Source organism: Typopeltis vanoorti, chromosome 19 (genome assembly GCF_054136105.1).
Source record: "Typopeltis vanoorti isolate ZY-2024b chromosome 19, IOZ_Tvanoo_1.0, whole genome shotgun sequence".
Lineage (NCBI taxonomy): Eukaryota > Metazoa > Arthropoda > Arachnida > Uropygi > Thelyphonidae > Typopeltis > Typopeltis vanoorti.
The window spans coordinates 41,217,375-41,238,615 of NC_143567.1; the positions used below are offsets into that span (position 1 = coordinate 41,217,375).

The 21,241-nt window shown below is 36.8% G+C and overlaps 1 protein-coding gene across 2 annotated transcripts in view; it reads right to left on the reverse strand.

Moving 5' to 3' along the window:
* The window catches only part of LOC150096035 (mitochondrial tRNA methylthiotransferase CDK5RAP1), a 197,459-nt gene that overhangs the window by 146,208 nt on the left and 30,010 nt on the right, over positions 1-21,241 (reverse strand). For both annotated transcript variants that reach the window (XM_090409462.1, XM_090409464.1), the window contains exon 3: positions 4,308-4,446. In XM_090409462.1, the coding sequence (XP_090265588.1) occupies positions 4,308-4,446 (139 nt within the window). The remainder of the gene's footprint in view (positions 1-4,307; positions 4,447-21,241) is intronic.

Below are 21,241 nucleotides of genomic sequence, written 5' to 3' on the forward strand. Positions count from 1 at the left end.
CTAAATATTTTTACATAAAGTTTACCAAGGTCGAGCCCAGTAAGAATTGTAACTTGTAAATAGATGCATGTTATATGCAAATAATCCCAATGGGAATTTGTATATGCTCTCTGCCAAATAAGGGAATATTCTAGAAGGTGTTGTATTAAGGCAATACCTTGCCACTAGTAAACAGTATATTTTTAGCTCTTTGTAAAGACATCAAATTTTGTGTGTGTCCTACATGGAAAGCTCAAGGTCAGTACTAGGTGGACCGACAAAAGCTTCAAACGAATGTCCACTGCCAGAACGAATAGGATTTAGGGAGTGCTGGAGAAAAACAAAGGAAGGGTCAGTCTGAGAAAAGGATCAAGGGATTTTGCCAAAATGTTCGGGGGGTCACACATCTCCGCACAAGGATTCACAAGTGACCGAATAAAAGGCGTTGGCAAAAAGATCGCATCATTGGTTTCAAAAATTTTCGTCAGTGATCCAGAGGTCATGATCGAGAAGTCGCCAACGGTTGTCCGGCAGATGCAAGCCATCGAGTACGTGACTTCAGGAGAAATCATGCCAGTGATCTAAAAGAAAGATGACGAGGAACCAATCCGCCAGGCAAAGCTGATAGTTGATGACGAATTGATGATTCTTCGCCGGGAGCTGTTGTCAGAGGGAAGAAATTGTTCCGTTAGCCCAACGCGCATGCAAGCGTTCCACAAGCCGATAATCTTCGCCCAAAGTGCGGCAGGACAGAGCATCAGTAAATCTATTGACGGCATAAAGAGGGAAAGAAAACCTGACACGGAACAGAAGTCCAGTTCGAAGCCAAGTGCACAGTGGGTAGCAGCTATAAAGTGAGTTGACCCGTTTGTTCAATTTTCTTGAGCTTTTAAGAGAACTTTTATTAGTGGACTGTAAGTAGAGGCTGATCTAAATAGGCATATCTAAAGTTGAAGATTATAAAGTACTTAATGGTCAGGAATTTGTAGTTGAAATAAGTCATAGTGTAACTGTTTGCTGAAACTTACCTATAGAATATTCCCAGCATAGAAAGGAAAGAGCAACTGTGTGTAAAAGATATTGTTTATGTGTTCGATGAATAAGAGTTAACAATTAAATAATAAGTACCATTGCTCAGTATAAATGATTTATGTTATATTAAGAAAATTAGTTAAATATGTGATATGATTTGTGTAAGAAAATGCAGGAACTTAACTAATCTATTTATGCAGATTTGAATTGAGATGTTTCTTTTTATTATTGAAAATGCAGTGTAAAATTTGTATTATGTGAATTAAATTTTTGTTGTTTAAATATTAAATAAGTGTCGCCTGATTCTTAATTATTTGATGCACTGTTCCGAAAAATAATAAATTTAGTTTAATCCTTTATCCAAGTGTGAGCAAACAAAGTTTGCGCCTGAAAGTATCTTCAGGACTGGGGTAAGGTGGTACAACACCAGGGAAACTCATTGCAAAGGTGGAGCAAGATACCAACACTCCTGTCTCAGTATCTCCTTTAATGCAAAACACATCTCCTTGCAGATATGTCTAATGTTATGCATTAAGGGAAGGGCCACTACCCAGACTAGTTTCGACTTTTATTGAGGTCTCTTCAGTGGGAGACAGGCCCAAGTTGAGATACCAGGCAGAAGCTTTAGCAGGTCATCTCTACCTATAGGAGTTGCCTAATGGTGTGCCACCCTTTTTTAATAAATTACTCTGGATTTTGAGAAAGATGTTGAAAGTTTATTTTTCACTTGGTTAGAGTATAATAAATTTAGTTTAATCCTTTATCCAAGTGTGAACAAACAAAGTTTGCGCCTGAAAGTATCTTCAGGACTGGGGTAAGGACCTGCTAAAGCTTCTGCTTGGTATCTCAACTTGGGCCTGGCTCCCACTGAAGAGACCTCAATAAAGGTCGAAACTAGTCTGGGTAGTGGCCCTACCCTTAATGCATAACATTAGACATATCTGAAAGGAGATGTGTTTTGCATTATGGGAGATACTGAGATAGGAGTGATGAGAGCTTTCTCCATCTTTGCAACGAGTTGCCTGATGTTGCACTACCTTACCCCAGTCCTGAAGATACTTTCAGGCGCAAACTTTGTTTGCTCACACTTGGATAAAGGATTAAACTAAATTTATTATACTCTAACCAAGTGAAAAATAAACTTTCAACATCTGTTCCGAAAAATATTAGAGCCTATTAGCGAGAACCCAGGAGAAAGGATAGTAAAGGATAGATAATAGACCACGACTGCAGATACTAATTAAATTAGGGATATTCTGATGGTATATGGAAAACTACTGGACACACTTCTTATTAATAGAAAACGAACATCAGTGGCGCAGTCTTTTAATCGAATAAATTTTCTGGTGTTCAAAGAGTAGGAAGGCAATTTGCGGAAGGAAGTTTAGCTTAGGGAGATACTAATGATATGCGAGATTAAAGAGAGATAAGGAAAGCAAATTAATGTATAAGAAATAAAGAGATCTATAAGGAGATAAGATAGAATATGGAAAGTTAAAGAGATTTCTAAGACAGAGACATAGGATATAGAAATATAAAGAGAAAATAAGATAAATAAAGATATACATAAAGAGAAATATATATATAAGAAAAAATAAATAGACCCCCCCCCGTTTATAATGGCACAGTAACGACAGGATAAAATAGATAAAAACTACCCCGTTTACACTGTCTTCTGGAACAGAATTCCCTGTCAATTTCTAAAGAGCACATTTAGTGGTCTAATCCAATTTTAATAAGTTTCTTCTTCTTCTTTCTCCTCAACTGTTTGCACATTCGCAGTATGAAATGTACCATAAAACAACCAACTTCTTATGTATAGGACTACCATTAAAAAAACCTGGGTCATTTTTTCACTTCTAAACCATAATTCACAGAAATAGATGCTAGTAGGGCCAATGTACTCTGTCATGTTGGTGGTTTAATGGAGTATTAAAGCCTTAACATATGGAATGTACTCATTATTATGATAATAGAAAGACAATTTTATTTCTGAGTAATCTGCTATCAAATAAAACAACCTACTACTATAATTACTTCTGAAGGTTCATTCACTTATATCCCCTACTAAGTAGTGTAATATTTCTAAAAGTTTATTGACATTATATAATTACTTCTGAAGGTTCATTCACTTATATCTCCTACTAAATAGTGTAATATTTCTAAAAGTTTATTGACATTATATCTATCTAAGAGGAAAAATAATTTTAAAAAGTATGGAAAATAACAAAAAAGTGGGAGTAACATGCAAAATAAGAAATGCAGAAAGCAAGAAAATTCTGCAACTGTAATGAAAGAAAATATAATATCACAAAAACTATGTTAAAATGAGACTAAGGTTTAATTTAGAATGCAGTCACGATTTTAAAAACTGCTTTTGTACATGTGCTTCCAAAAGTATTAGTAACTGACTGACAGATGCACATTAGTTACTACATACAGAAGACCATACATAGGATGCTGTGTTGATAATAATTATTATTATTATTTGACACCTCCAGGGAGTCCAAAGACTCATTGAGGGAGATGCACCTGCTCTACAGCTCTGTCTTCACCACTCAATCCACCAAATGACCACAACTACGCCAACATCATCTACCGCCTATCACCATCACTAATTTTTCCACAGACGATCACAAACATCCATGCCAACGGCAGGATTCGAACCCACAGCCTTTTGGCTGGAGAGCGGATACACTAACCACTCGGCCAGCCAGGCCAGCAAAAGCAGATATGAAACAAGATACTATCAACTATCCACACACATAGCATTAATGCACTATAGGTTTTTCCAACCTTTCATATGTGGGATGGACATAAAAAAATAAAATAAAAATTTTAACATGAATTGCACCACAAAATATAAAAACTATAAATGACATATAAGAAAAAAAACATTAACAGTTTTATTGCATGATGCAAAGAGAAGCTTAGTTTATTAAGCACATCATTTATATCTTGCAAATGATATTACTTTACATAATAATGCAGATACTGAAAGTTAAGCACTGATGGTTCTGTTTGCAGCCATTAGAAATGTTACTTTCAACTGTTCAAACTTTTTTTTGCTCCTGCTTAGATAGAAAACAAGAATTTTTATGCAACTGAACTAAAGCATTAAGCAATCAAAAAATAGATAATGAATATGTAAGCAGTGGCAACTGTTAGAGCAGGGCCAATGCCGACTAATGATGTAAAGCACAGTTTTCCTATTTATGGTATATATATATATATATATATACATAATATTGCAGGCTGCTTAATTCTTAAAAGCTAACAGAAATAATGTTACTCACCTAATACGCCTAATTTGAATGGAAGTTTATTGTGATCTCTTTGTTTTTGTTTTAAATGTTTCAAGTGGTGCAAACGGTTCCAGATTTTCTGTTCTGCTCCATCTCTTATAGCACAAGTCATGAGAAAAATAACATCTGCCTAAATTTATTAAACAGATTAAAAATATCGTAATGGAGTAAAAAAATGAATGAATGATTTATATATATATATATATATAAAGTGATTTTTGACAATAACACACACTCCTCAACTAATACCTTATATCATCAGTCAATTTGATAACGTCAGTTGGCATGAAGTAATTTATTCATAAAACTTAAACTCAGAGTTTAAAAGTTTTATGAATTGTTGCATAAACTGGATAAGAATTTGGCAATGTGGATAGATAAGATATCAGCATGTATGCTAAATGAATGTTTAGCCAAATTGGTTAATACCTTGACATATTTGGGTCTCAGATTAGGAAAGGTCCCACAGGAATGGAAAGAATGCATGATAGTCCCATTGTACAAAAAAAAAAAAAACTGATGTGTCTAACTACTGATCTATCTATTTATCTATCTCTGGAATGGTTGTGAAGATTTTAGGGAAATTTGGTAAGAATAAATAGGCTAACAGACAAGATGCAGGGAACAACATATTTTATAAAAGGAGGTCATGTTTTAGAAATTTACTCATATGCTATATACTACAGCTGAATTGCATAAAGGGAATACCACATGAAAAGGAATTACATAAAGTGGAGAATATGGGATTGGAATATAAAGAATGACTTGGGTACGTGGGTGACTGATAGATAGGTACCAGAAATCTATATGGCAGGTGTGAATCTGCCAGATTTAAGGTGACCAGTGGGATACCCCAGGAATCAGTCCTTATTCCACTATTTTTCAATCTATGCATTAATGGTACATATTGGGAAGGACCCGATAAGATATGGTCAACTGTTGACTGATGATGCAAAATTCAAAAAAAAGCTGCAGAAAAGATGCAAAGTTTACCAAGATGATATCAGGATTATTGAATGTAGATTATGAGAACAGATTGAGTGTGTGTGAACTATAGACATAAACAGAAGAAAGGTGAGAGTGATCATAAGGTCTTGACCTGGGAGGTGGCTAAATGTGTGGAATTTTCAATTAAGAAAGGGTACATGTGAAATTACTGGGCAGGTAAGTATGACAAGCTTAGGAGATTGCTTGGTTCAGTGCCATGGCACGTAAAACTGTAAGGGCTGGGGGTTGACAGTGCATGGGAAGCGATAAAGGAGCATTTCAAGTAGGAGTTAAATGGATGAATAACACCGTTAAGCTTGAGCTGCAAAAGAAGAAACAACTGTGGAGGGAATTTAAGGAGAAAGGTGACCTGCAGGCCCATGAACAGTATAAAGCACAGGTCAGAAGGGTAACGTGTGTGGTAAGAAAAGCAAAAGCGGATTATGAAAGGAAATTAGCCACGCAAGCTAAAGAGAATCCGAAACAGTTTTTTCGATATGCTGCAAGTAAAAGAAAAAATGTATACGGCAGAATGATTTTAAGGAATGCTGATGGTAGGGAGGTAACTGAATCAGTTGATATAGTGGAATTACTGAGCGAGCACTTTGCAAGAGTATATCATCCAGGTGGTGATATTGCAGGAATGAAGGAACCATTAACTTATATGGGAATTGAGGTGAATAGTATATTACAAAACCTTAATGTGAATACATCTGTGGGATTAGATGGTATACCAGCTCGGGTCTTACTTGAAGCGGCTAAAGAATTGTCAGTGCCCTTGACCATTTTGTTTAATTTGAGTCTCTGGTCTGGGTTAGTCACGAGGGGATGGAAAGAGAGGAAAATAGTTATACTACATAAAGGAGGTTCCAAGACTGCTGTTGAAAATTACCGACCAATCGGCATATCAGGAGTCGTTCTCGAGGTTTTAGAGAAAGTAGTCAAGAGAAAAATACAGGAATAGATAGATGAAAATGGGATACTGTATGGGGGACAGCATGGTTTTGTGAAGGGTAGATCATGCCTCACTAACTTGCTCATGTTTTGTAACACAGTGACTGCTGAACTGGATAAGGGTAATGGGTTTACACTGATACTGCTGGACCATGCTAAGGCCTTTGACAGGATACCACATGGAATTCTAATCAGTAAACTGCAGCATATGGGGATGGATATAGGGTTGGTGAGATGAATAGGAGGGTGGTTGATAGAGAGATATCAGAGAGTAGTTTATTCAGGGGTAGAGTCCAAAAGACGACCTGTGACTAGTGGTGTGTCGCAGTGTTCTGTTTTTGGACCACTACTATTTAATTTGTTCATTAACGATATAGGAAAGGATCTGAGAGGAATTGTTCATTTGTTTGCTGATGATGCAAAGTTGGGTAGAGCAATAGTGAATGAATATGATGTCAAAATTTTGCAGGATGATTTGGATAGATTGGAGGACTGGGCTAAGGAGAATGGATGTCAATTTAATGTGGCAAAGTGTAAGGTTATGCATTTTGGGGTGAAAAGATTAGCAGCAGTATATACCAAATTGGTGGAACTGTACTCCAGGAGATTGATGAGGCCAGGGATTTGGGAGTGTTGGTGGATAGGGAGTTGAAGTTTAGGGGACACATTGCAAAAGTGGCTAAATCAGCTCATCAAATAACTTGGTTAATGAAGAATACTTTCACGAGCAGAGACAAGCAAGTTATTGTTCCTCTGTATTGAGCCTTGATAAGGCCCCGTCTTGACTACTGTGCCCAGATCTAGGTGCCAGGGTTTCTTCTTGATGGGGAGGCAGTGGAGAGGATCCAGAGGCGAGTGACCAAGATGATAGGTCTATGGAATGAACCTTATGAGAACAGGTTGAAGGTTTGTGGGTTGTTGCAGAAATTGGTTGATAGGTGGAAAAGGGGTGATATAATTGAGACATTCAAATTACTGAAGGGTTTCTATAAGATTAATTCAGAGGATATTTTTCAGATAGGACTATTGGTGGGAGGACTAGGGGCCATCCATGAAAACTGGGCAAGAGTGTGGTTAGCAAGGGTGTTAGAACTAGGTTTTTTGCTTGGAGAGTGGTGAATGAGTGGAATAAGCTGCCAGAGTCTGTTGTGGGTGCCATGACTGTGAATGAGTTCAAGACAAGTATGATAGATACTGTGTGGATGTTGAATAGTTGTTCTTGACATGATGTTTAGGGCCTCCCTCGATGAGTCGAGGGACTCCTTGGAGTTGCCCATGATAATAATAATAATAAATGAGGAGTGATGTGGTAGAGGTCTATAAAAATCTTTCATTACAGATATATGGAATGGTGACAGATCTTGAGTAATCTCGGTTCTGAAGGAGGAAGGGGGGGGGGGTTGCAGTTATGGGATTTTAATTTTTTTGGATTTTTTGTAGCCAATGACTAAGAAAGTGTTGAGAATATGATCAAGTTCAGTAGTATGACACTATTATCAGAACTGATTACTTTTGCCATGTTATATAGGGTTTCGATAATCCCATATTGTTGGTGGTGGGTGACTGCTGGTGAATGTATCTACCTGGATTTGTCAGTTTTCTGTAAACAGAGAATGCCAAGGATCCATTAGGTTGGCATGTAATCAGAGTGTCTAGGAAAAGGAGACGATTGTTTTCCTTTTCTAAGGTAAACTAGATCCTGGGGTGTTGATTGTTGAGATGTGTTAAGAAATTGTGGAATGTATCCAGGCCATATGGCCAGATGGAGAACACATCATCTATGTAATAGCCAGACAGTGGATTTATGTAGGACAGAGTTTAAGGCTGTATCATTAAATGTCTCCATAAAGAAGTTGGCCAGGGGGTGGAGAAAGTGGAGAACCCATGGATGTCCCCTCTATCTGTTTATAGAATTTTTCTTCTCAAATGAAACAGCCTAAGCTCATGGTCAACTGAAGGGCTAAGATTATTATTATTATACAGGCATCTCCATGAAGTATGAAGATTCATTGCAAGAGACCCAATCTATCATACCTCTTCCTTGAATCCATTAACAGACAAAGCACTCACAACTGACTCTGGCAACCCATTACACTCATTCACAACTCTCCAAGCAAAAAATCTAGTCTTCACACTCTTACAAACCACACCTTTATTCAAATTCCAGGGATGACCCCTTGTTCTGGTCCCTCTAGCCAAGTGTTGAAACATTTCCCCTGCATCAATCCTATAAAACCCTTTAAGCAACTTAAATGTTTCTATCATATCCATTCTTTTCCTCCTATCAATCAACTTTTGCAATCCATACACCCTCAATCTATTCTCATTGGGAACATTCGACAGGCCACTCACCATCTTGGTCACACACCTCTGAATCCTCTCCGCTGCTTTCTCATCCCCAAGAAACCCGGGGGGGATCAGACTTGAGCACAGAAATCCAGATGTGGGCATATAAAGAGGAATAACAACTTCCTTATCTCTACATGTTAATGTGTTCTTAACAGCCAAGTAAACTTATGGGCTACCTTAGCAATATGTCCTCTAAACTTAAACTCTCTAGCTTCATCTATTTCATGGAGTACAGTGCCATAAATATGATACATGGCTTGTAATCTATTTTTCTCCAAATACATAACTTTACATTTCTCCACATTAAACTGACACCGATTATCTTTTGCCCACACCGACAGCCTATTTTTATTGTCCTACAAGCTCTCCACATCACCTTGACTATGATACTATCTAATTTTGCATCATCAGCAAACAACTGAATATTTCCTTTCATGTTATTTCCTACATCATTTATGTAGAAATTAAACAGAACTCTTCCCCTCCATATACCACTTTTTGATATCTGTCCAGCAGCAACCCTCTTATTCATTTAACCAGTGAATAAGAGGGTTGCTGTATCTACCTGAATGTGTCCCCATTTGTTCTAATTTGTATAACAGAGTTCCATGTAGTATTCTGTCAAATGCCTTTGCAAAATCATCGTGTAGCCATTTCCTTTATCCAACTCAGCTGTTACTCTATTGTAAAAAGTTAGTAAATTACTAAGGCATGACTGACCCTTCATAAAGCCATTTTAACCCTCATACAGTATCATATTTTTATCTACCCATTCTTGAATTCTCTTTTTGACCAATTTTTCTAGTACTTTTACCACCATGTCTGAGATACTGATTGGGCTATAATTTGCTATGCAATCTTAGAACTGCCCTTATGAAAGGGAATTATTTTGTCCTCTTCCCACACCCTTGGAACTCTACCAGAGCTGTGACTTAAAGAGCCTAGTCAGAGGCACTGCCAGTTCCATTGTATATTCTCGCAAAACTAGCTGGTATCCCATAGCTGCATTTACATTGAGATTCTGCAAATCTCTAAGAACCTTCAATTCATCACCTGTGTTCCCATATCAGTGTCTGTCACATGTGTTAAAGCAGTAACTTCATTAGGATGATATACCATTGCAAAGTGGTCACTAAGTAACTCAATTATTTTATCTGCTTGTTTCTCCTCATGACCATCATCAATAATTAAGGTTAATCTTTCATTCTTCCTCTTACTTGTCACATAACAAAATAAGTCTTTGGGATTTCCTTTAGCCTGTCTGGCTAGATTCTTCTCATAATCTGATTTTGCCTTCCTTGCCATGCTGATCACCTTTCTTGCCTGAGCTTTGTACTGTTCATGAGTTTGCTTGTTACTTTTCTCTTTATATACTTGCCATAGCATTTTCTTCTTCTGCGGCTCATGCTTAATGATATTACTTATCCATCTAACTCCTATCTGATTAACCCTCCTTATCTTAGGTATATAATTTAATATTGCTTCCTCTAGATGACCCATAACTATATCCCATGCACTACTAACATCTTTACATTGCAATGCTTTATGCCATGGTACAGACTTAAGCTTCTTCCTAAGCTTGTCATAATCACCTGCCTTGTAGTTTCAATTATAACCTTTCTTGACAGAATATTCCTCATGTTTTACAATCTCCCAAGTCAAGACCACATGGTCACTTTCACCAATTGGAGGCAATGTTGTTACCTTGGTTATGGATAGCTCTTCTGATCCTATGACCAGGTACAATACTCTTCTACCCCTAGTCCACCTCTATCACATGCTGCCTTAAGTAATTATCTCTTAGTAGATGTATAAACTCTATTTCCTTCCTACCATGTGATCTTCCTTTGTTCTAGTCTATATCTACATAGCTGAAGTCCCCCATAATAATCACTCGACTATACTCATACTAATTTGCTGACACAGCTTCCAGATCATCTGTGGAACTATCTAGCCTATAGCAACAACAAACCATATATTTTATCTTACTGGCCTTAATCTCACACCAGACTGCTTCAAATGAACAGCTACCCTCCTGCTATCTCCTATTCTTTTTGGCTGTAATTTCTCTGTAACTAGATCATCTGCTGTTAGCCAAGTCTTACTAATGCCTACAACTTTTGGTGAGGTTGCACTAATCAATGCCAAAAACGCCTCCTATCTTTACTTTCTGAATTGATTACCCTATTCAATATTTTTGCTTGACAGACTAGATTCCTCACTTGGTCATTCTCACACTCACTTGATTCCACCCTAATTGCTCAAGTTTCCCTGAATTTGTGATTCAGCATGCTCAGTGAACAAAGATCTCTAGACACCTAACACCAAAACCATTTAGATGTAGTCCATCAGCACTGAACAGATCCTTCTTTCTATTGTTAGATCTTGAATGATGGCTCTGTCAAGAATAGAACCGCTCCATTCAAGATTTAACAAGAGAACAATATCAAGCAAAAGCACACTTGTACTCTTGGCAAAAGAGACATAATATGTGAAAATGCAGATATTAACTTTAAAAAAAAAAAAAGGAATTAAAATATAAAAGAAGAGGTTGAATCTTAAATAAAAATGAAATCGAAGAAGGAAATAAATATTAAATTGTACTATGTTTAAGGTTATTGTTTAAAATAGATGGAATCTTTGTCAAAAACATCAATGTTAAAATATGCCATGTATAAAGTCATGCGAACAAAAGTTCAAAAGGCTGCAGTTTGACCACCAAAGATGATGTAACGAGCGATGAGTAGGCATTCGTGGAAGGCGCAAGAAATTCGCGTTCCCAGAGAAAAGCGATGCGCATACAGCAAGGAGGTGACGTCACTGAGTGACGTCACCTCCTTGCTGTACGCAAGAGCAAAGACAAATGGGAGAGAGTCATTGACGTTTGAAATGCGGAAAAAGGGCGCTATAATGGGGTTTAAAATGGATTCACATCGTTGAGAGAGCCTCTTTTTGCTTTCTTTTATGTTTTTCTCCTGGTCGCATGTGCCCTCCCCGTGGGTCTCCTGCTCGAAGTTCCTGAATGGATCAGCATGCCTGATACCTGACAAGACACGTGAAGATGGCAAAGCACCAGCGTGTTTCCTGTTGCTGAGCGACGCAAGTCGAAGAAAGTATAGCACGAGATGATGGCAGGGTTTGAGTTTTAGACCATCGGTGTGGATCTAACTGATGAGAAAGCAGCAAAGGATTCCTTTGAAGGTAAATCATGTTAGAAGCGGCAACGCGAAAAGTTTGTAAGCCTAGAAGAAACAAGTGGTGAATTCAGGACGAGCACGTGACTCCCACGTGGCTGTAATCCATTGTACAGAGGGACAATCTATAACAAAGAACAGATGGAAGGATCGAGAAAACATCTAACAAGGTGGTAATGTACAAATCTTCCCTTTTATGTGTTATCTATTGGTGACGAAGGTGTAAAATGGACAGAGTTTAGAAAGGAAGAGAGAGCGATTTTGAGAGAGTTTCCTGTGTTATGTTAATCGAATTGAACTGGTAGTCTATGTTCATAAGTTGCCTAGACCAAGTTTAATGTGTATGGGTCGTTAGTAGCAGTAATCTAGTCTGATACCGACATCCATGTTTGTGATATAGATGAATATAAGATTCTCATTAGTGTGTTTGAATAGCCTATCTTTTTGATTATTATTACCCTGCTTTACTTGTATTTTAGTATTAACCTTGATTTGCTTGATTATATGTGTTGTTTAAATTGTAATGTTCTTAGATAAATAATAAATATGTTTTCCTATGTATACCTGAGTTTGTCTGAGTAAGAGATTGAATTTTACCACTCACGAAAATATCGAACCTATGTTTAGAGGAAAAAAGGGTAATTAAAGATTGTCAAGGCCATGACTGTATACTGAGAACTCAATCTACCTAACTACTTAATCTATATAAGGTATTACTTGAATTCTGGGAAAGTTTCTTTGGATAAGAATTTCTATCCTAGAGTTCTGACTGACACAACATAAACAAATAAATTTCGTCAGAGCTAGAAGAGAGAAACGGCCCCAGAAAGTCAGTTTAGAAGCCAGATCTCAGTAGGCACAAGGAGAACAAGAGAGGTAAAATATTTAAGAAAACAATGACATAACACTATCAAACACAGATCCACAAATTCTACATCATTCTTTCTGCACAATCTACATATAGACTCATTGGTTATCAATGTCCTCCTCCTCCTCAGTTTGCCTCTGTCATAGTGTGTGTGTTATGTTTGCAAGTCTGTCACCTCTCATCACTGCATACCCCATTTCTTTTATCTCTTCCCCCCCTTCAACACACATACACACACAATGGATCATAGCTTAAAGAAATGTGATTTTATTGTGGATCACAAAAATTAGTTTACAAATTATTTTTAAAAAATCCAACTCCCCCAAAAAGAAACAAAAACATGAAAAATCCAATAAAAATACCATAAGAAAGAACAAAAATTAAATCAACCCCCCCCCCAAAACAACCCACCAACATTAATTACTACCAAAAGAAAAGGTTCTACATCCATTTCAAAAAAACTCATGGCCCAAACAGTAATATAAACGATCTGCACCACCACCACCACCTACAGTCACCTAAGAAAGAACAAAAATTAAATCAAACCCCCCCCAAACAACCCACCAACATTAATTACTACCAAAAGAAAAGGTTCTACATCCATTTCAAAAAAACTCATGGCCCAAACAGTAATATAAACGATCTGCACCACCACCACCTACAGTCACCTAAAACCATAACCACTATTCTTATCAGAATCCCAACTGGCAACCTCAACAACAACCATTATCCACCTCAACTGGTCCAAACTACACATCACACAATTCTTTCCATCACAAGGGTGGCACTTGTGAATTTATTAGAATTGACATACAGTGCCAGACACTGCAAAACCATGAATTCCCGTTTGATCTCTTTGATCTCTCAAAATTTTGCTACCAAACCAAACTGCACTTTTCATATGCTCTCTCTCCAAATCTCATATCCCCATTTGATCTGCATTGGCTCAAAATTTCAAACCAACTCTACTTTTCATATATTCTCTATCCCCTCTCCAAACTCTGTTAACCACTCTGACCTCTTCAACTTATCTTTCTCTACAGCTCAACTTTCTACAGTCGAAATACCCTCCTCCTTGGGAACTTGAGTGTCCACAACACAAATTGGCTTCCCTTCTTCGGTTTTACCAATCAAGATGGCAGGGATGCTGAGGTGTTTGCCATTAGCAATGGCCTAACACATATCATCAATCTCCCTACCTGACAACCCCCCCTCCAATTTGCCAACACACTTCACCTCCACCTAACAAGCTCCCCTTCCACGGATACTGTGGATGTCATTTCTCCTCTTGATAACAACCTCATACAAATCTTCACCCACCAGTTCTCTGTCTTATGTCCTTTGGCACTACAAGGATGCCAAACAGGATGACCTCTGTGACTAGTATTCCTCCTTCCCATGGTCTAAATACTGCTTCAGTTCTCATGATTTAAACACCTGCTCAAACCAAATAACAGAAATCACCCTCACAGGACTGAAGGCCTTCATCCCTAATTCCACCCCCAAATTCACTGCCGTCATCCAAGCCTTGGTTCTCAAGTGTGCCAAAGCAGTAAAAGAAAAACTTTTACATACCACAAATGGCTCAAGACCAAACTTCAACTGCCCGCTCCACCTATATTGCAGCTCAAAACAGCTGTTAAAGAATCATCACTAAATTCAAATCACACTTTGAAAGGGCCAAATGCTGGAAACTTGTCTCCTACCTAAATGGTAGTCGCTCCTTCTGATCCCTTGCCAAGGTCTGGATGCAACCTTTGCCCACCCAGGTTTCCACCACTCTTACATCCAGATCACTTGAGAGCATGGTGTCTGCAGAGAATTTGAATGTGTTTAAGGCACAGTATGATGAGCTCTGTGTATGATAAAGGTGACCTCCTAGATGAGTCTGTGAGTCCATGGGGTCTTAGGGTAATAATCTTTCTCAAGCAAATACTCTCCACCCTCTCTCCTTATACTTTTTTCCATAGTCTACTGCAGTTCCCATTTGATAATGTTACTCGTCCATTTTACAGCAAATCTTGTTCTCTTTTTCACTTGAGGTATATAACTTGTCATTATTGCTAATAAATATTTGTTCACTAGTTTTTATATCTTGCCCTTCCACTCATGGAACTATTCCAAACTGATTTCCAAAATTATTATAATCATCTGCCTTATAATTCCATAAAAATTCTTTTCTTCTTGACACTTCCACATGTCTACTTCTACTCATCCCCCCCCCCAAGTCAAGTCCATATGATGACTCTCTCCAACAGGGGGAAGGGATGACATTTCAGTTACAGTCAGATCCTCTGATGTCATTACTAAATCCAAACTCTTGAGTCACATGTTTTTTTCTTCTACTACATGTTGCCTTAGGCATTTTCCTCTCAAGAATTCCAGAAATTCCATTCCTTTATATATATATATATATATATATATATCTGCCAATTTATACTTCCATAATAATAATTTGTTTTGCACTTGTCGTACTCATTCTTGCTCCTCAAACTCTTTATTATTCTGGCCTACTGTAAAATCTCACTAATATCCTGTCCTTACCCACCCCCACCATATACTCTCAAAACCATTACTGCCATTTCCTTCCAAACCCTCCATTCTGAGAGGGCACAACTCATCACATATCATTAGCAATACCACAGCAATGTGTTTGTCTTTTGTATCCTTCCAAAATACATTATATCATTCTATTTCATTCCTGTCAGTATATCTTCTGTCAACTATGCTTCATCGATCCCAATGTCACATTGACATCCAATTTTCTAATATCTGACCTTTCCAAATTCTGACCTAATATATGAAAACTGATCATTCTAATAACCACTGTTTGCAGGTTTGCTGATTATCTAAAGAGTGAACACCTTATCACCAGCCTGGTTGGCCGAGTGGTTAGCAGTCTCCAGTCAAAAGGCTGCGGGTTCGAATCCTGCCATGGGCATGGATGCTTGCGACATGTGAAAATACTAGTAGTGGTGGTGGTCAGCAGTAGATGATGAAAGTAGTTGTAGTTGGTGGATTGAGTGGTGGAGATGGAGAGTTGTGGAGCAGGTACCCTCCCTCAATGAGTCTTTGGACTCCCTGGAGGTGTGATGTAATAATAATAATTATCCCAAATAACCAATTACTCCATCATTCTCCTCCCCAAGAGTGAAGAGATTAGCAGATATGTAATTCACTTGTATATGTGCATGTGCTAGGAGTTACAATACTAGTCAAAAATTTAATACTGATATGCCAGTAATTTTAATTCATGAAACTGGGATAATAGTTTTAATACTGGTATTCCAAAAGCAAACATTTATCTCAATAAATTTTTATCACTATCACCTAATTGTGATAAAAATTTATCTCAATAAATTTTTATCACAATTAGGTACAATAAAGTAAGAAAAAAAATTATTTAAAGTGACGTATCAAATCAAAATTTTATTGCATTAATAAATTAAAAAAAAAAAAAGACTAAAGAAGTAAAAACAATTGAAAGAAAGACTGTGGACATAGTTATTAAAAATGCAGTTATTCTAAAAACAAGGAATATGTCCAATTTTGTTGAAAATAGATAGCTTTATTGATATCTCTTACTGCTGATTAAATTTGAACAATACCACAGATTGCAGAAAGGTTTCTCACTTGGATATAAATTAAATTAAACTTGCCAAGAGATTATTAAAGCCTGTTGGCTCTTATTTTCAGTAATTGCCAAGAGATTTTATTCTTGTTTTATCCTTTAAAGGATAAAAGAAAAAAGCGTAAGCAAACAGTTTGCATGTGAGGTATCTTCATGACAATACTACAAATTTTGAGAGCGATGGATTATAAAGTATTAGGCTCTAGAAAATTACTCAGGTAGTTCAAAAATGAAAAATTTTTGCAACAAATTAATTAATATACAGTTTTTGGTTGTCCCTGTAAAGCTGGCAAAAATGGACATGTCCCTTTTCTTCAGTTAGCAATTATCACATTGATACTGAAAATTTTAGTTATGTTTAAGCATCTGAGCTACCTGTCCAAATAATGTGAGATCTTAAGAAGCATAAGCAATCGATGGTATTATCATTTAATCTGGATTTCATTTTGGTATATGTTGGATTACCATCAAAAAATCCCCTTTTGGATTCTATGCTGGATAGTTGTAGATGAGTTGCAAATTTATATGCCTAATTCTTTCATCTTCAAAAAATCTTCTTTCCTTTCTAACCATATTTTCTAGGTTTTGAATTTTTTTAGGAAGGAAGAATTAAGTGTTTCATTAATCGCCAACTCAAGTTTATCTTTGAATGACTATCCCATTAGAATCACACAATTTCTTATTTGGAAAGAATTTGTATAACACTGATGCTCTGTTTCATGTTGAGCTTCTGTTCTTGAATTCTGTTGATTGTTTTCTGAAGGAGAAAGATGTTTTATTAACTGAAGTATAATTTTCACTATAGTATCTTTGCTGAGTGTGGTAAATAACTGGCTATCATCCAGTGTCCCACATTGCAAATACTGATGAATCTGAGATAAATTTGTATGTCTCTGGGAAATACAGAGTTTCAATACTGTATGCATAATTACTGATTACATACATTAAATTACGTAACGAAAGAAAGAATTCAATATAATACTCTGATGATGTAATGAGATACTCATTATGAAATGCTAGCTCATCACATCATCAGAGTGAAACATGCAATAAGCAACTGAACTACATGAGGCAAAAAAGAACTAAACAAAGGTTACAAAGTGCTTCTGTTCTGCCACTCTCCAGCTAGTCACATATACTATTAGGACTGTGGGAACAAAGAACTTAATCATGAACAATTGTAAATAAACCTAGCTGAAAGGCAAAGGAGTGCAAAGCTAATTACAAGGCGCACAAGATGTATGGTATAGAACAAGCTTAACAAAAATTACTAATGTTAAATTTCCACCAACAAAAAGAGATGAATAAAAATAAAGTTATTATTTTGCTTCGCTTTTGCTTTACCATTCATCTTTTGAATGTAGTTAACAGTCTATCTCACTGATGATCGTTGGATGAAACAGAGATTATATCTACATAATGCTAGATGAAATATATTGGAGTTTTTGAATAAATTTTATATATTTTTGTAACATGTGTAAGTCGAGAAAGTTACTTTAATATGTCTAGTGCACATATTCCATTAAAGCTATTAATTATAAATGGATTGATGAGATTTCAATGCAATCTGGATCTCACAGTATTGTTGAGCATGTTTGTGTGGGCATAAATGAACTCATGTACACCAAAGTTGGTTGACTGAGGAGTAACAATCAGAGTGGTTATAGCTTAAGTTAGTATTCAAGTGGATTAGACTGAGTACAATTTAAGTCGATTCAAAATTCTTTCCTCAGTCTGCTAACCCTGATAATGAAGATTCAATCACTGATGACAGATGGAATCTTCATTGTCAGAGTTAGCTATATATATCTATATTTCTATATATATATATATGGAACATGGTTATAACGAGCACCATGGATTGATGATTGTTCGTTCTAACCATTACTCACCATATCAGTGATGAGTTAAATCTACCTCCCATTTTTTTAATTCTCAATAACTCGATAAAAAATAGATTCAAAGCATAAGAAAGAAAAAAATATTGTAATTTTATTCATAGATAAGAGGGTGTAGTCAGTGGAAGTGGCGCTTGCATCTTCTATGCTAGACCCGAAGATAGACTTCAGTTCAAGTCTAGTCACTGATTGGAGGAACTTTTTCTAAGCCTATCTTCGACCAAGGGCAAGTGGGTTTTTTCTCCCAGAAACTCAGGTTTTTCATCCCGTAAACTCAAGAAAATTGACTGTAGAATCCACATTAAGTCAGACAGTAACATATCCTGTTAGGGTTAGGCCAAGAGATGGCAGCACTTGCTTGCCAGTCTCTTCATCGGTGGCGGCTTATAATTAGTGATAGTCATGGACCAGCTCTATCTCTGATTTGCTACCAGTGGAGATTGAACTGCCCACTCAGTCTCCAAAAGCTAGACAGGGTTAAAAGGTCACGCCTACTCCCTATAAGGGAACAAAAAGGCATTAGCTTATTATTATTATTATTATTATTATTAAACAAGACCTCATGGAGTCAAAGACTCATCTAGGAGGTCCTTTTATCTCACACACATCTCATCATATCGGGTCTTAAAACACATTCAAACTCCTTGCAGACACCACACTCTCAGGCAAGGCATTCCAATCATTCACAACTCTGCACGAAAAAAACCTGCCTTTCACTCCCCTACTCACACCCTTATTATTATTATTATGATCATACTTTCCACAAAGAACAAATTTCCACACTTGGCTCACTTCTTGGAGTGTACCAGATTCCTTCTTCCTATAATATCCGTATTTTGGCCAGAATGGTTGTATTGTAGACACCTGATGATCAGAACATATGGAATACATCAATTTCCTCCAGGCTGAAAAATCTTACAGATCTTACTGCAAGACTGATTCCATAATTCAAGACTGATTCCATAGAATTATTGAATCAGTCTTATGGAATATTGTTCCAGAATTTCACAGCTAGTAGACCCTCAAGATCAGCATGATTTTACTAGCTGCAGGATTCTATGGAACAATACAAAAATTCTTCTTTCAAATTCAAGAGACTCTTCAAAGAATGTTATGAAGCTCTTTGGAATCTTCTTCGTCCTATGGCTCTTTAGCTGAAATTGAGCCCTGGCCTCCTGCATTTGTTAACTTAAACTTGCTAACAAATTATATGCTTGCTTAATCCTTTATCCTTTTATTTAATTTCTAACCAAGTGAAAAAACTTTCTACAATGATCTCTAATCCAGAGGTATTTTAATAATATGATATGGTGATGCAGCTTTTCACTATTTGTAAACAGGAAATATATATGACTTCTTCATTACTTCAACCTTGGTTATCTCTTCTAGGTCTCGCTTCCATTAATCAGACTTCCATAAAGCTAGAAACCAGTCTTGGTAGTGGTGTTTCCCATAATGTATAGCATTATACATGTCCGTATACTAAAGTAAATAATGTGAAGCCATTAGCTTCTATATACAAGTCGCCAAATCATGAAGATAATACTTCACATGCAAACTGTGTTTGATTACACTTGGATAAAGGATTAAACAATAATATAATTTCTTAGCAAGTTTAATTTAGCTTCTAATAACTCATCTGCTTCTATTCTTTCAATTGAGTATCTCACCCCCCCCCCCCACCACAGAATGCAGAGAGCTATTAATGGGGTCTGCTCCGACTGGAATATACACCTTACCAGAGTGATCACTTAACATCAAAACTATTTCTTGAGTATACAGTATTTTTCCCATTCACATTCATTATTTTATTTATCCTTTTACTTGGTACATAACAATCCAAATAACAATCCAATCTCATCATTACTCATCACAATATAAGATCCACAATTTCCTCTTTTCATATAGTTCTTGCTTTAAAGTTCTATTCAACTATTTCACTCCCATACAATCAATTCTTCTAACTCTGGAGATACAGTAGGATATAGTGTTGCATCCCAATTTACGACTTTTATTCTATCTAGTAATTTCCCCTTTATCTATGTTCAACTATTATCTACGCACGAGATATCATCAAAAAATTTACTAATACTTAAGTTATTTCTCCCCTAGCACCCCTAATATTTGTATTTATACTGCGCCTTTTGGGATATTTAGTTTGAGATATTATATACAAAAACAAGGAGAAAGAACTAAAATATGTCTGAAAGTGAAACAATGTTGCAGTCGTGACACTTTATCTCGTTTCTTAACACATTAATTTCCTGTGTGATTAGGTTCGTATTTTTCAAGTGGTGCATTGGACAGCAATTTCAGACAACTCTTTTATCATTGAACAAAGGTTTATTAAATTCCTTAACATAGTACAATTCAATTTTTGTGATTACTCAATTTAATGCTAAACTAAATACTTACAAACTAACATTAGCTTATTACAAGTAATTAGGCTATGATCCTATAATGGGTATTACGATCATGCCGCCATAACAATTCAACACATAAATTCACTTGACATGGACAAATAAGATTAATTCACACTATTTAACTATTCAAACTTAAGTAGATTAACTAAACCATTTACTGCACTAACACATAACTAGTATTACGATCATGCCGCCATACACATTCAACATGTAAATTCATTTGACATGGACAAATAAGATTAATTCACACTATTTGTACACACCGCCCGTCGCTACTACCGATTGAATGATTTAGTGAGGTCTTCGGACTGGCACTCGGAGCGGCCATCATGTTGCACCGGCGTGCCGGAAAGATGACCAAACTTGATCATTTAGAGGAAGTAAAAGTCGTAACAAGGTTTCCGTAGGTGAACCTGCGGAATGATCATTAACGATGTTGCCTTGAAGCGGTGGCACACCCGACGGCTCTAATGCTTTCTCGGCTGCGGGGACCGTCGTAGACAGAGACGCCCGACACAGGCCAGAAGGCGGCGCGCAAGAGCTAGAACGCTATTCTCCATGTTCGCAGGACGAAGTCACCTCGCTCTTACGAGGAGATGGCGGCCGTGCGCTCGAAACATA